This window comes from Podarcis cretensis (assembly GCF_951804945.1).
Source record: "Podarcis cretensis genome assembly, chromosome: 3".
Classification (NCBI taxonomy): Eukaryota; Metazoa; Chordata; class Lepidosauria; order Squamata; family Lacertidae; genus Podarcis; species Podarcis cretensis.
The window spans coordinates 65,843,744-65,858,748 of NC_137172.1; the positions used below are offsets into that span (position 1 = coordinate 65,843,744).

Genomic DNA, 15,005 nt, shown 5'->3' on the forward strand with positions numbered 1-15,005 from the left:
AGATCTAACTATGTGGTATATATTGTCAGTGCCATAGGGCTAAAAAAAAGGAAAAGGAAAAGGAAAAAAGAAATATGCCTGAACTTGCCTGATTCTATTTGTGCCTATAAGAAAAATATATTCCTCTGAATGTTTCACTGAAAAAATAGTTGATTTCATATTTTTCTTTTCAGGCCAACTGCTACCCACTGTTTTTAAGTCTCATGCTTGGGGAATCTTGCATACTCTCCTGGAGATGTTCAGCTATCGCATGCACCATATCCAACCTCATTACAGAGTCCAGCTGCTCAGTAACCTTCATTCCTTAGCCGCTGTGGCACAGACTAATCAGAACCAGCTTCATCTGTGGTAAGTGTTGATACTATAAGTCTATTTCTGCTTTGGAAGCATCACACAGAGCAGAAAACCATGGAAGAGGGATTGGGTCAAAAATGTTTCTAGGCCAAAAGATGATTCGAACACTACAGAACCAACTTTGGCCACAGAGAAGAGAAAGGTGAACCATGTGCCCAGGTTCAGGCAACACGCTAAGCTAAAAGGTTGGCTTAGCTCAGTGCAGAGCAAGAATAAGCAAGATTAGAGAGGAGAAGTGCTGCTGCGAGCTCCTCTTTGGGAGCCCACCAGTGTGCGCAGTCATGGTATGCTTACCGAGTCATGCAAACCAGGCCAATAGGCATTCATGGAAATATGTGTAGTAAATTTAGGGCGAACTCGTGTAAAGTGCAAAACTGAAAACTCAAATCTCGTGATTCTCAAGTCAAATGAATCTTGCCATGCTTCCTGTAGTAATGCTTGAAGCAAGGTGTTTCCTGCTTTGATTTCCTGCAATTATCATTAAAAACCCTGTTTCTCCCTGAAAACATAGCTAACATATTCTCCTTATAGTGTTGAAAGCACTGCTCTACGGCTGATTACTGCTTTGGGTAGCTCTGAGGTCCAGCCACAATTCACCCGCTTCCTTAATGAACCCAAGACAGTCCTTTCAGCAGAATCGGAGGAACTTAACAGAGCACTTATTTTGACTCTAGCAAGAGCAACGCATGTCACAGGTAACAGTCATTATCTCTCAGTTTTACAGGTGGTTTTGAATATATCAAAGGAAAGCACAAGATGTGAACATTAATACAGTACTGTGCGCTAAAAATTTTTTTTACAAGTCTTGAATTCTTTATGCTTTCACTACATTGTTACAATGCTTGAAGGAGTGAACTGTTATGAGGCCACATCTAGCCTCAGGCTCCCTCTTCCATCGTAGTCACAATAGGTTTAGAAGCTTTCAGATCCACTTTAAACTAATCACAGCTTGCCATGACCTCTTAACCTGGACAAACTATAGTTATGTAAAATAAGCCACCTTCAAACTATAGTTTATGAAGCTGACTTGTTTTCTCTGACCATAGCTAAGATTAACCACAGTTTAGGATTGAAATACAACGCTAAACTCTGGTTAATCTAAAAGAGAGTCTAGTCAGAATGAATAATTAAATCTGGAAAAGGAAACCCGTGGAGGTCTTGAATTGTTAAAATTACAATACCAGTAATAATGCATATAGCATTTGTGGGGAATAAAGATGACTCTTGATCAATCCACTATATTTATTTTAGTTATTTAAGTAAGTAATTACATTTAGATGTCTGTCTTAGATTTTTTCACAGGGTCGGATTCCATTCAGGGCACTTGGTGCAAGGATATACTACAGACCATCATGAGCTTTACTCCCCATAACTGGGCTTCACACACCTTGAGCTGTTTTCCGGCTCCACTTCAGGTAATTTTAAAAAACAGAACCAATTATGCAAGTATGTCTTCACCTTTGAGTAAGTTAGGATGGAAGAACATACTGTTTCTCTTACTTTTTAAAAGTCACCTCACAGTAAAACTACGTGAAAGAAGCTTCCCAACAGTGTTTTTTGTATATTTTGGAGGATGAGATTTAAAGGGGTACAGGTTTAATGGTTTAAACAAGAAAGCACTACCAACAAAATGTACCCCTTAGGGATTTTTGCAGAAGTCACATAACAAAACGTGTGGTAGGTCATTTTTGCTTTTAGCCTCGTCTGGTGAAATGAGTATGAACTTTGAATTGCTGCTGCCTTCATCTGTATAGAGAAAGCACTGTGTCTCTAAGAAGGTGTTAAGAAATCCAAAAAAGAAACCAGACGTCACAGGAACCTAATACCTTTCTTGGGACCAGCTAAAGCAGTGGTGAGGAACCTCCACCCTGTGGGCCTCATTAGGCCTGGTTAGGAGTCCTGATTTGGCCTACAAGGCTGTTTCCCCAGACCACACCCACCTGCCCCACACTGGACATCCTATGTGGTGTCAGGTATAGGCAGGTATGGATGCAGAGAAACAGTCAAGACCTTAAACTGCCTTCTGCAGGGCTCCCTCTCACTAATAGGAAACCTCACTAGGATTGGCTGTACAAAGTAGTTCCCCATCTGGGATTCCCTAGTGTAGGCACTGAGAGCCATCCCTTTTGAAGTAAGTTTGCATGCCATTTGTATTCAAGAGCTGTTCCCTTTGAAAGTGAGCCCCTTTCCAGTTCTGAGGTCATAATGGCATCAGGTGAGTGACGGGTGGACGGCCTCATCCACCTATTAAAGTTGAGCCACGGGTGTTGGGGGGAAAGAAAGGATTCAGCCTAGCCATGTCCAGTTCCTCCATCACGAAACAGTGAGCAAGCTTCAAACTCTCCAGAAGTCGTCTTCATACTGAATAGTTAGTGAAAGGGGTTGGAGGAGAGAAAAAGCTGGGCATGGTGTAGGAGCCCTGCAGTCCACACATTGTCAGAGACGTGAGATGAGATGTGGGAGGCATTAGACATAACTGGATTAGTGTTTGCTAGATGCAAAATGATTACAGGATGCAAGGTTTCTGAGATAATTGTTTCCCCCACAACCCGATATTCTAAAAATATTTAATCAGTTACTCAGGCCTGTCTCTGGCACAAATTGGAACACATGTCTCCCTTGTGAGAAAGAAAGCCAGAAAAGTGGCAGTCTTTATATTGGCAATGCTGGAGATTTAGGGGGAGATCAAGAGGGGTCAACTTGGGTGGTATTAGGAAGTGGCTGGAGCCCCAAAATTAAGTCCCATCTTCAGATAGAAGATTTCTTCCTCCAGGTTTTTAAGATCCCGCTTCTGAATGTCTCTATTATAGAAGCAGAATGACTCACAGTAGTTTGCTTAATTTTAGATGAAATAGGCATTTTCAGATGTGACAATGGATAACAATTCACTTTATTTCAGGCTTTCTTCAAACAAAATAATGTACCTCAAGAGAGCCGCTTTAACCTGAAGAAAAACGTGGAAGAGGAGTATCGAAAATGGAAGTCCATGATCAATGAGAATGACATCATCACCCACTTCTCCATGCAGGGCTCCCCACCCCTCTTCCTTTGTCTCCTCTGGAAGATGCTTCTGGAGACTGATCACATTAACCAAATTGGTTACAGGTTAGTTATTTCAAGATGGATTGTTTCTGGCATAGTAGATTTGTGCAGAACATTCTAAGCAGAGGTACATTTCAGTTAGCACACTAGTAAAAGGAAACATAACAAATTTGCCAAAGATGGGGGTTTCTGCAGCTGCCCAGGGTTAAATGGTTCATCCCCTAGGCATTCATTATGTATAATGTTAATAGTCTGCTAGGCGTATCCTGAAAGACCAAATTCATTATCAGTGCAAATCAATACAAAGTGGGCTGCTGCAGACCTATCTACTAACTCCAGAGGAAATCTATTTTAGGACAGAAGGGGCTAGAATCACCACTCTATTTTTAGTTCAGGTTTTTATCAGTTCTGCCCTACTTCATGCATTTTGAGAATAAATGTTCTAAAAATAGTAGCTCTCTAGAGGTTGGTTGGTTGATAATGGTAGCCTTAGGTAGAGTATCTATATTTAGCAGTCCATGTTGTTAAATTAATTCTGCATTTGCCACCATTGCATTTTTCTATCCTGTTTGTTAGGGTATTGGAAAGAATCGGAGCCAGAGCTCTGGTGGCTCATGTAAGGACATTTGCAGATTTCTTGGTCTATGAATTTTCCACATCAGCTGGGGGCCAGCAGCTCAATAAGTGTATTGAGATTCTCAATGACATGGTGTGGAAATACAACATTGTGACACTGGACCGGTTGATTTTATGTTTGGTAAGTAACGCCACAACTCTTGTATGACGACCATAAAACTAATAGTCCTAAGTTAGTGAGATTCTGGGGAGTTCCTCACAATTCCTTTTTGTTTTTACCATGCTGAACGATTATGATACATCAGCACCTCACTGCTCACTCCTAACTAGGTAATTTATGAACAATTTAAAAAGCTGACCGTAGGGACAAGTTGCATTTTTTGTTAGAAAATTAGTAATTTCACATTTGAGTTCTTTAAGTAGTCTAGTGGATGCTACCTGGACCCAGTGATTTGTTCATATTTTTACAACTATTTCCCTCAGCTCCTCAGACACTCTGAGAAAGTACATTCAAGCACAAGGATCAACCCCACATTTTCCACAGTGACAGCAGATGCAAAGAAGATATAATTGTCTCTTTGGTCGTCTCTGTCATGCCCACTATATATCTTACATGTGTTTTCTTTTTAGCTATTGCTGATTTTAATCATCTTCTGAATATTGTTAAATATCTGTTTTTAACTGTTTTTATTGATAGTTTCAAAGTTTCATTTTATATTTTTGTAAATTGCTTAGAGGTTTTTAACAATCAAACAATGCACAAATTGTGTGAGATAAATAAATATCCATGCACTCCTTTAAAACCAACCATTCCAACTTGCTCATCTTGGCTTGGAGGCGTCTAGCATTAGCATATAAACGCCTATGCACAGTGTGGCTCTCTCCAAACATCTCTGGCTCGTGTGCTACAGATTTGACTCACAAATTTATTTCCCTCCATGAGCCACAAATGTTTAATTTGTAGTATTTTGCTGTCCTCTTAGATGCTTTTTATCCTCTTCATTTCAGGCAATGCGCAGTCATGAGGGCAACGAAGCCCAAGTGTGCTACTTCATCATTCAGTTGCTCTTACTGAAACCTAATGATTTCCGAAACCGAGTAAGTGAATTTGTGAAAGACAACTCCCCAGAGCATTGGCTGCAGAATGACTGGCATACGAAACACATGTCTTATCACAAGGTACTTTTGGTTACTTTACTTAGTGGTGAAATACGTAAAGTTAGAATATTGTTTCTAACTTTACCCCTTGTTTCTCAAGGCATTTATTTGTTTATTACTGCAAATTGCTAGGGGTGTATGGGGTCCTAGGGGAGGGGGTAGTGCCTCTGGTGGGGGGACATGTCATGCTACTTCTGAAGTAGTTTGTCCACCTTGGTCCCCACCCTGCACTCAGCTCTCACCTAGGGCTGCTAAAAGCTGTCAATAAGTGACAGCAGCCACACCCAGGGAATGGCTTAGACTGGCTGGTTATACCAGGTGAGGGTAGCTGATGGGTCTCAAACCCTGGGTGCTTTAGGGACAAAGACAGGCTCCAACGGATTGAGTGGATGGGACTAATAGGGGCCTAATGGTTGAGAAGGTGGTTTCTGCACATGCTGTAGAGGGAAGTGAGGGGCAGATGGGGCTCATCAACCTGGGAAGGTAGCCCATCTAGGAGAAGGAAACTCTGATCTTAAACTTCTTCTGCCTTGCAAGATACCTTTGAGAGAAGAAAGGGTTAAGGAGCAAACCATACACAGATCCAGAGGGGAGTCCATCCTTAATGCAACTCTTGCAGCCAAGCTGGTACCAAACGTATTGCTCTGTTTTCCTTTGGTCCACATTAGCCTAGGACCTCCATGCACACTGCCCAGGCTGGAGGTCACTTCAGTGCTGCTAATGCATCAGTTTGACTTCACTGCTGGACAAATGCTAACAACTGCAATTTGCTTAATGCCAAGATTAGTTTTCTTATGTCTGAGAAAGGCTGGTAGTATTTCACATTTGAACTGGGAGTATAGTTCGAAAACAGGCAGATCTTACAGGCAAAGACACACGCAAAACCATTTCAAGGCTGGGGAATATTAGGGGAGTTGAGGATGCTAGGCCAATCCTTACCACCTAGAACACATCAGGACTTGAAAGGTGTGGTAGCTTTTGTTTACTGCATGTGTAGATATACCCAGCCACAGTGAACTGCCTGAGATGTGGGCTTTGAGGCTGAAATCACCCTAAGGCTTACCTGCATTCATCTCACTGCTTCAAAAACCACCCCCTTCCCCAGTGGCAAAAAAATGCCTATTCATTTTCTTAGCAGCAGCACCCCACCTGAGGTTAGAAATCTTTAAAAGCCCTTGTAGCGGGGGGGATCTGCATTCAGAACATTTAGAGAATAAAATATTAGGTTTGGAATGTTACCAAAGCAAGGCAGATAAATTAATATTTTAAAAACTTTTCTCTCCACAGAGGTATCCTGAAAAGTTATATTTTGAAGGGTTAGCAGAGCAAGTCAACCCTCCAGTACAAATCCAGCCCCAATACTTGCCAATATACTTTGGAAATGTGTGTCTCCGTTTCCTGCCAGTATTTGACATTGTGATTCACAGATTTCTGGAACTCCTTCCAGTGTCCAAATCACTGGAGACTTTACTAGATCATCTAGGAGGCTTATACAAATTCCATGGTAAGTTTCTTTTCCCCCGCTTTTTCGGTAAATACCTGAATTACTTTGTAAACTGAGTGGATGATAAACAATATCACCAATGAAGTGTTGTTTGTGTCTGAGTCTTGTTCCAGCTGTGCTAATTTTGCTTGTCTCACCAGCATAGTAAAGGAGTAATTGCATATGGCTTCATCAGACTTGCTGGGGGGGACCCCATCTCCTAGGAAGACTATGGAAACTGCAGGCCTCTTCAAAAGTCTGTGTCAATATACGTTTCAAAAATGGCAGCCGACCTGGTATGATAGCATCCATGTTTGGCTGAGTCAAAACTGCAGGCACATATGTGCAGATGTCAAGTTCTGTCCGTGTTGATGTTTAGTGTTGGAAAGCAGATGTATGCATGCTGAGTCCCGCCCCCCCCCCCCCCCCGCATCCCGCAACCAGCCCCGGCAAGCATATTGAAGCAAAGTGGAAGCCTTTGTATGTAGTCAAACGCCATGCATGCATCAAAGCTCATGAGGTTGCAGGAAAGAGCTAATTGGGGTGGTCGTCTTTTGAAATAGCGGGGGAGAGAAGTATGAGACTGGATTGTTGATGTTTCCAATTACTTCAAAGCTGAGGAGAAGCCATAAAGATTAGTAGTTCAGTAATGAGGGACAACATGAATTGTAATAGTCACCATGCTGAGTAGACCGCTAATAACAGCCACACATAACTTCCCTCCCTTTTTGAGAACAAGGATTAAGAAAAAGGTATTAATCCCTCGTGGCTTAAAAATAAATCCAAATTATGTGATCAAACAGCTTAAATTTGAGATAAATGCAAAATAGATTATGTTGGCATTTGTATTTACTCTGCACGTGAAACTTTGGGGTTTTTTGCCTCAATTTTTTTTTAAGCATTTTATGAACTAAAGGGGCATGGAAAATGGACAGAATTTTTCAGATTTTGACACTACCAGATTTTCCCTTTTTTGGTGTGCTTGTTGCTATATAGATTGCTTTAGGAAACCTCATACATTACCATATAAGCATTTAAACACTCCTGCTTAGAATCTTGCTCAAATCACTATGAAGCATCTTTTGAGACTGTTCTTTATTGTCACTGATAATGAGCATATCCTGTTATAGTAATCTGGAAAAGCCAGAGACTAGCAATTCTTTCCAATGTGATTAATGTATGTTGATGTTTGTCTGATCTAAGGCCTTTAATCCATTGCTGTGACTGTAAAGTATTTGCAGAATTGTCCTCTAGGATGACCTTATTCCATGTTTTGGTCACTATTACATGCTCTTTCCAATTCCAAACACCCAAATATTATTCTCTGGGTTTGGAGAAATATTTGAGTTACCAGTGCCAATGCTGCATGCATTAGAAAAAATGGGGAAGAAATGTTTTAGCCAGAGCTGCTACTTAGAGGTGTATTAGGGTTACCACTAGGGATGCGGGTGGCGCTGTGGGTAAAACCTCAGCGCCTAGGGCTTGCCGATCGCATGGTCAGTGGTTCGAATCCCCGCGACGGGGTGAGCTCCTGTCTTTCGGTCCCAGCTCCTGCCCACCTAGCAGTTCGAAAGCACTCGTAAGTGCAAGTAGATAAATAGGTACCGCTTTATAGCGGCGTTTCCGTGTGCTGCGCTGGTGCTGGCTCGCCAGCTGCAGCTTCGTCACGCTGGCCATGTGACCCGGAAGTGTCTCCGGACAGCGCTGGGCCCCGGCCTCTTAAGTGAGATGGGCGCACAACCCTAGAGTCGGACACGACTGGCCCGTACGGGCAAGGGTACCTTTACCTTTTAGGGTTACCACAGAGATTATCATTAAAAGATGTGATTTATTATCGCATAAAGAGAATGAGCACACAAAATTTATTTCTAACATGAGCCTGGCTTGAGATTTTTTCTGGTTTTTCACAATCCAGGGTTAATCAAAGAGGCAACAGGTACTACTACTCATTTGAACTTCTGCTTTTGATTCTTAAAGCTACAAGCATGGCTATGTGTACATACAGTGATTCAGCGAGCGTTAAAAAAAATGCATTCTGTGATGCTGGCTGCACACATTTAGCTTCGTAGAAATCTCAGGTTCTATTATTATGAAAACTGCAAGCTAGTCCTTGCGGTTGTATACATATTCTTGAAAGTGTGTGGGCAAAACAAGTTGATATCTTTGAAGCTCCTACAATGAGGGAAGTAAAGTATACAAGATAGCAAAAATTGCAGGCTAAATTTTCCCCAAACTGAGAGATGATCAGATTGCATTATTTATATTTGGTACAAATCCCAGATTTATTGGAACAGAGCTTGGATTGCCTGAATGAAGGTTTAGTTTTATAACGTGAATTAAACACAGACTTGGCTCTGAGTTTGTGAACACATCTGTTCTCCTCTTGGCAGATCGTCCAGTGACCTACCTGTACAACACTCTTCACTACTATGAGGGGCACCTCCGGGAGAGGATGAACCTGAAACGAAAGCTCGTCCATGCCATCATTGGCTCCCTCAAAGACAATCGGCCACAAGGGTGGTGCTTAAGTGATACTTACCTCAAATGTGGTATGAATGCACGAGAAGATAACCTGTGGATTCCTGAAGATATTTATTATTGCAAATTGATTGCAAGACTGGTTGACAATATCTTTTTTTAAAAAAAAAAAGAAAAAATGTGAAATATCAGGCTGCATCCAAATAACTATTCTCATTATAATGAATTGGTAAATGGCTATGCTCTGGTGCCATTTTCTAGTGCCTCAGCCCACCCACAGATTTTTATCAAATTACTACTGCAAAATAAGTAGAACATGCATATTTTTAACTCTTTTCGTGTGTTAAATATGTGTAGCTGTCATCCCAAGCATTGGCAGGTTCACCAGAAGTAAACCCTACTGAGTTGAGCCAGACTGGTTTCTTTCTAATTATTTTCCTTTGCTCAATTGACAATTTTAATATTTATTGTAAACCACTTAATATTTTTTCTTTACAACCAAGCAGTACATAAATTTGTTAAATAAATAAGCACACTTGGAATTTCAGCCTAAGTAAAATTTGTAAATCCAAAAGATCACAGGACCAGTCATTTTCTTAGCAAACCACCTTTAGTTCCTTGAACTGGGGAAACCGGCTCAGAATTTCTAATACACTGCATTGCATTATTTGGTGGAAAACACAAAGTGTACAACGCATCATACTCTAACTGTGATGCTCCTGATAGGATGTTAACTTCTTGTTCTAATGGCTGCTTCCTAGTTTCTATAACTGTTCATTTACCTTAATCGCTGTCACCGATGGCTGGCAAATCATCTAGCCCATTCCCAAACTGTGACTGGAGGTTCAATGAATTTCCCAACCCAGCTGCCCACGCTCTCCATGTTACCTGTGTCGAACTCATGGCATTGACTGTGCCAGGAAAGGATGTGGGCAATGCCCTCCTCAATGTTGTGCTGAAAAGGTATGTGAAACTTTCTGAAAGGTGGGGGTGGGGGACACTGTTGTGAAGTTAGGGGCCTGTTAACATATTGCAAAATGTTGTCTAATATCTGTCAAAATGGAAAGATTCCCAGGAACCAAATCACAGAATTGGGGAGCTGGAAGGAACCCTGAGGATTGTCTAGTCTGCAGCCTTGGCGGTATCAGCATCACGCCCTAACCAACTGTGCTAACCATATTTAGTTGATTTCAATGTATCAATTCCTTTAAAGTGCCTTTGCCAAAATATTAAATAAAAGAATCATGTGTCTCTCTCCCCCTTCGGTTCTTATAGTCAGCCTTTAGTGCCCAGAGACAATATCACAGCTTGGATGAACGCAATTGGACTCATCATCACTGCGTTACCTGTGAGTCATCTTGCATTTTGAATTCTGATTTAAGTGAAGAGAAAGCATGCTAAAACTTCAACCCCTGTACAAGAAGTATAATACGGAAGTTAGGGTAGCGTTGTTCATTTTTCTTAGTTTTGACTGTAAGTTTGTTCAACGGAATTTGGGTGTGAAGAATCAAAGACAGTATGGTGCATCTGAAGCAATTCAGAAAATTGGACACCTTGAGCAGTGTAGAAATTGCTTAGGGTTGCTATTTGAAGAACTCTTAAATGTTTGTTATTACTGTAAAACTCAGTTTCCTGCAGCAGTAACTAAGTTGCCATTTGATGCAAACATGGTTCTCCACACATGGGCTTGTGTTTTTTACATTCCCATGCTACAACAATGTGGTGTAGGGTGGAGCCAGAAGAGAGTGGTAATCACGTTCCTAAAACATTAGAATTGGGCCACAATGTCCTGATGATTTGAAGTTGCTTTGGCTCTCTTTTCCCAGGAGCCCTACTGGATTGTCCTTCACGAACGGATTGTGAGTGTTATCAACAGTCCTAGCTTGACTTCGGAGACCGAATGGGTTGGTTACCCATTCCAGCTGTTTGACTTCACAGCTTGCCATCAGTCTTACTCCGAGATGTGCTGTAGCTACACTTTGGCATTGGCACATGCAGTCTGGCACCATTCAAGCATTGGCCAGCTTTCCCTCATTCCAAAGTAGGTGTCATGGATTGGCTGGATGAAGAAGAGTGGTGGGAGGCACCAGCTGGGGAAACCCCAGAGGAGGAAGGCTCAGAGCCAGAGGACCGGTGGTGGGACACAGAGGAGCAGTCCGAGGGAGTGGATTGGAGGGGGGAGGTTTCAGATGCTGAAGGGACAACAGGGTTTAGTGAGCAGGAAGAGCCCGGGACAGGAAGCAGCTCAGACTCTGAGGCTGGAGCAGGAGGGGGTGTCAAGGGACTGTTGAAGAACACAGAGTCTCCCTCTTCTGTTGCAACAAGCTCCCTTCTCACCTGGTTTCCAAGAACTTGCAAAGTAATGAGAAGAGCAGAACAGAGGTGCCCAGACACAGTTTGAGACTGCTTGGGAAACACCTGAGGAGGAGCCTTAGAGATGGTGAAGGCAGGGACCTTCAGTCCTGGCAACTGCTTCATAGGAGCAAGACCTACTGGGGAGTGTTGCTGAGAACAAGTATGTTCAGTTCCTTGAATAAAGAGTTAACTTCACTGACAACAAAGATATGCTTCCTTTTTCGCTGACCTGACTCCCACCGTGACAGGCATACTCTATATGATTTCTGAATATTATTTTCAGCCAAATAAAAATGTGCTGCTTGTATATAAAGCCACATATAGCCATAAAACATAGCTGATAGGTAGATATCCTCTGTTAAGTGTGTGTCAGAATATTTGATTGTATGCATCTTAATGTTATTAGCGGCACTTGCCTCTTAACAGAATTTGGTAAATTTCAGGGTATAAAATAGAAAAATATAAAACAAAAAGCTAATAAAAGCACTAAATATAATTTCTAACATATTACAGGTTTCTTACTGAAGTATTGATACCAGTAGTAAAGACGGAATTTCAGTTACTCTACGTGTATCACCTGGTTGGTCCATTCCTACAGCGGTTCCAGCAGGAGAGGACAAGATGCATGCTAGAGGTATGTGAGATCAAGAGAAATTGTTGCAGTGTTCATCAGAAGAGTAAGACAGCAAGCTTTTGGACTTTGCTAAATACTGCCTTTCTGGTGAGGCTTTCCATGCAAACATTAACCTTGCTCTCCTATCCTTCCAACAAAATTAGTTCAACAAAGAGATAGTTTGTATATCCTTCATTGTGTTTATTCCTCCATCCTCTTTGGAGGACTTCCAATACAACATTTGCAGTAAATCAAGTTAGTTGGAGGTTTAATATATCCCTGCCATAGTCATAGGTGCAAGAGAACATATATCACATAATTATGTAATTTTGGGATATCTTACAAAATCTTTTAGGTATTTTCCTTTTTTCTTTGCTGCCCATTTGCTTCTGTCAGTTTGTTGAAAGAAACACAGCCCAGTTCTCCTGAAATCACCACAGGCACAGCCTCAAATTATATGGACTTTGCATTCAGTCACAGCAGAAAGCAAATTACAGTATTCATCAGCTTGTCTCTTCAAGCACAACAAAGGAGTTTTAAAATAAACTCTCCAGGACATTTTCAGTGTCCTAAAATTAATTATGCTTATGCCATAAGTAGCTAAACAAAGCTGACTTCAAGCTCTGTCTTTGAAGACAGGAAAGAACATCTGTGCCTTTTAAACTCTGCTTTCTGTAGTAAGCCAAGCAGAGCAAGAGATATGAAAAGTGCATAATTAGCTTATTCTCTGCTATTTTTCCTGTCATCTTTGAAGAATAAAAATTCCTGAGTTCTTCTCCATGGCGCCACCAATTTTCATTTGCCAGCTCTGAAACCCCCATATGGCTATGGATTGATGAGTTCATCTTAAATAAAAGAAGCCCCAAATTTAGATAAAGACTAATTTTAAAAAATGTCCACCAGAAATGTCCTCATGGTTCTTTAGTAGACCACAGAACACCAGTGTGTATGGCAAACACATATCCACTAAACTATATACAGTTGTCTATCCCATTACCTCTCATCATCAAAGCTCAGTCCTTTTGCAGAATGCTTCAGTAGTATATCTGTATGCAAGATTCAGGCCACTTTATTTTAAATTGAAAGAATGTGATCTGTTGTTTTTAATAAACTGTTACAAGATCTACAGTGGTTCTCAAAGAGTGTCACGCGCCACTGTGGTGGGAAGATTCAAGGACAATCAATATTATATTTTGGGAATGATTCACGTTCTTACATAGCTACATTGTTTATAATATGATCATGGGGCATCCAAAAAAGTATGAAGTGGGGATGTGGGTGGCACTGTGGTCTAAACCATTGAGCCTCTTGGGCTTGCCACAACGGGGTGAGCTCCCATCGCTCTGTCCCAGCTCTTGCCAACCTAGCAGTTCGAAAGCACACCAGTGCAAGTAGATAAATAGGTACTGCTGCTGCAGGAAGGTAGACAGTGTTTCCATGCGCTCTGGTTTCTGTCACAGTGTTCTGTTGCGCCAGAAGCAGTTTAGTCGTGCTGGCCACATGACCCGCAAAGCTGTCTGTGGACAAATGCTGGCTCCCTTGGCCTAAAAGTGAAAGAGTGCCACACCCCATAGTCGCCTTTGACTGGACTTAACTGTCCAGGGGTCCTTTACCTACTATAAAGTAGTGTTACAAATCTAGCACTGCTAGTTGTTTCTTTCTTCTTATCCATGAAAACTTTTAGGCTTGTTGCAAGCAAATTTTTATTCTAAAAGCTCGACCCAGAGAAAAAAGTTTGAGAACCATTGAACCGTAGGCTTCTGCCCCTGCTTGCACTGCTCACCGTCCTCAGCTCACCAATACCATGCATATTCAGTACAGTTTTTGTTTGTGTGGCAATAGATTGGAGTAGCTTTTTATGAAATGCTTCTGGAAGTGGACCAATGCAACACACATCTGAACTACATGGATCCGATATGTGATTTCCTGTATCATGTGAAGTACATGTTTACTGGAGACAGTGTAAAAGACCAAGTAAGTGACGGGAAACCGGAATTTCCTCTTTTGTATTTTTTGCCAAGTCTCTCTTCTTTTGCTTTATTTTCTCTTTCTCTTTCCTTTCTTTATTTCCATTGTCCCTCTCTTTTATTCTTCTGGTTTTTTTTATCTTTCAGAGCCCTAATATCACTGTATTATGGGAAAATGTCAGTTAAGAAATCTTACATACTAGAATTAGGTTTTCTATTTTAAATTTTGAAGTGAGTCAACGAAAATAGCATAAAAACTGTTTGAAACAAATGAAGAATCTTGAGTCCTCTTTGTCAGATGCAGTAACATGGGGGTAGTTCGAATTATAAACAGTGAAATGAAATGCAGAACAGTAGAGATGGTGTTAATTACGTTATTAACGATGGCCATTCACAAAAAACGGATTTTTTTTGCAATAGACATCCTGCCATTAGTGAGCCAATTAAAACCTGTGTATAAAAGAAATCTGTTATCCTGATTCAATTAACAAGCATTCTTCTGTAAGCATTGTGAAGCTAAATGAAGATCTTTAAATTTTTATTTTAGACTTTAAACCAGCAGGCCACATTTGACAGGTGGGCAGTGCTGACCACCTGTCAGTCACCTGATGTTACAGAAACATCAGGTAATGGGGTGCTTTGAAGTCTGTATGAACATCAAGATTTCAACGCACAACCCAGGCTTGCAAAGAGCCCTGTGCACTGCTTTGAAGCTCTGCTGATCAGCTGTTCTTTGCCACTTCCAAATGCCACAAACACTCTTTGCAAGCACCTTCAAGAATATGCTGACCGTGAAGCTTCCCATGGGAAACTCCTTAGTGAGGTCAAACCCACGGAGTTGATAGAAGCAGATTTTAATCTCCGCTTTCTACTGGGATCAGCTGCACTCTGCATTCACCATGTGGCCCAGCCAATCTCTACTGTCTTGCTTTACCACAAGTTAGCTGACTGCTGGTGATAGCAAGGCATTTATCTCCAT

At 41.4% G+C, this 15,005-nt stretch overlaps 1 protein-coding gene across 2 annotated transcripts in view; it reads left to right on the forward strand.

Moving 5' to 3' along the window:
• The window catches only part of MED23 (mediator complex subunit 23), a 45,617-nt gene that overhangs the window by 29,432 nt on the left and 1,180 nt on the right, over positions 1-15,005 (forward strand). For both annotated transcript variants that reach the window (XM_079970624.1, XM_079970625.1), the window contains 13 exons: positions 174-348; positions 886-1,049; positions 1,645-1,769; positions 3,254-3,459; positions 3,973-4,153; positions 4,981-5,151; positions 6,418-6,634; positions 9,004-9,240; positions 9,889-10,054; positions 10,367-10,439; positions 10,918-11,132; positions 11,960-12,080; positions 13,902-14,033. In XM_079970624.1, the coding sequence (XP_079826750.1) occupies positions 174-348; positions 886-1,049; positions 1,645-1,769; positions 3,254-3,459; positions 3,973-4,153; positions 4,981-5,151; positions 6,418-6,634; positions 9,004-9,240; positions 9,889-10,054; positions 10,367-10,439; positions 10,918-11,132; positions 11,960-12,080; positions 13,902-14,033 (2,183 nt within the window). The remainder of the gene's footprint in view (positions 1-173; positions 349-885; positions 1,050-1,644; positions 1,770-3,253; positions 3,460-3,972; positions 4,154-4,980; positions 5,152-6,417; positions 6,635-9,003; positions 9,241-9,888; positions 10,055-10,366; positions 10,440-10,917; positions 11,133-11,959; positions 12,081-13,901; positions 14,034-15,005) is intronic.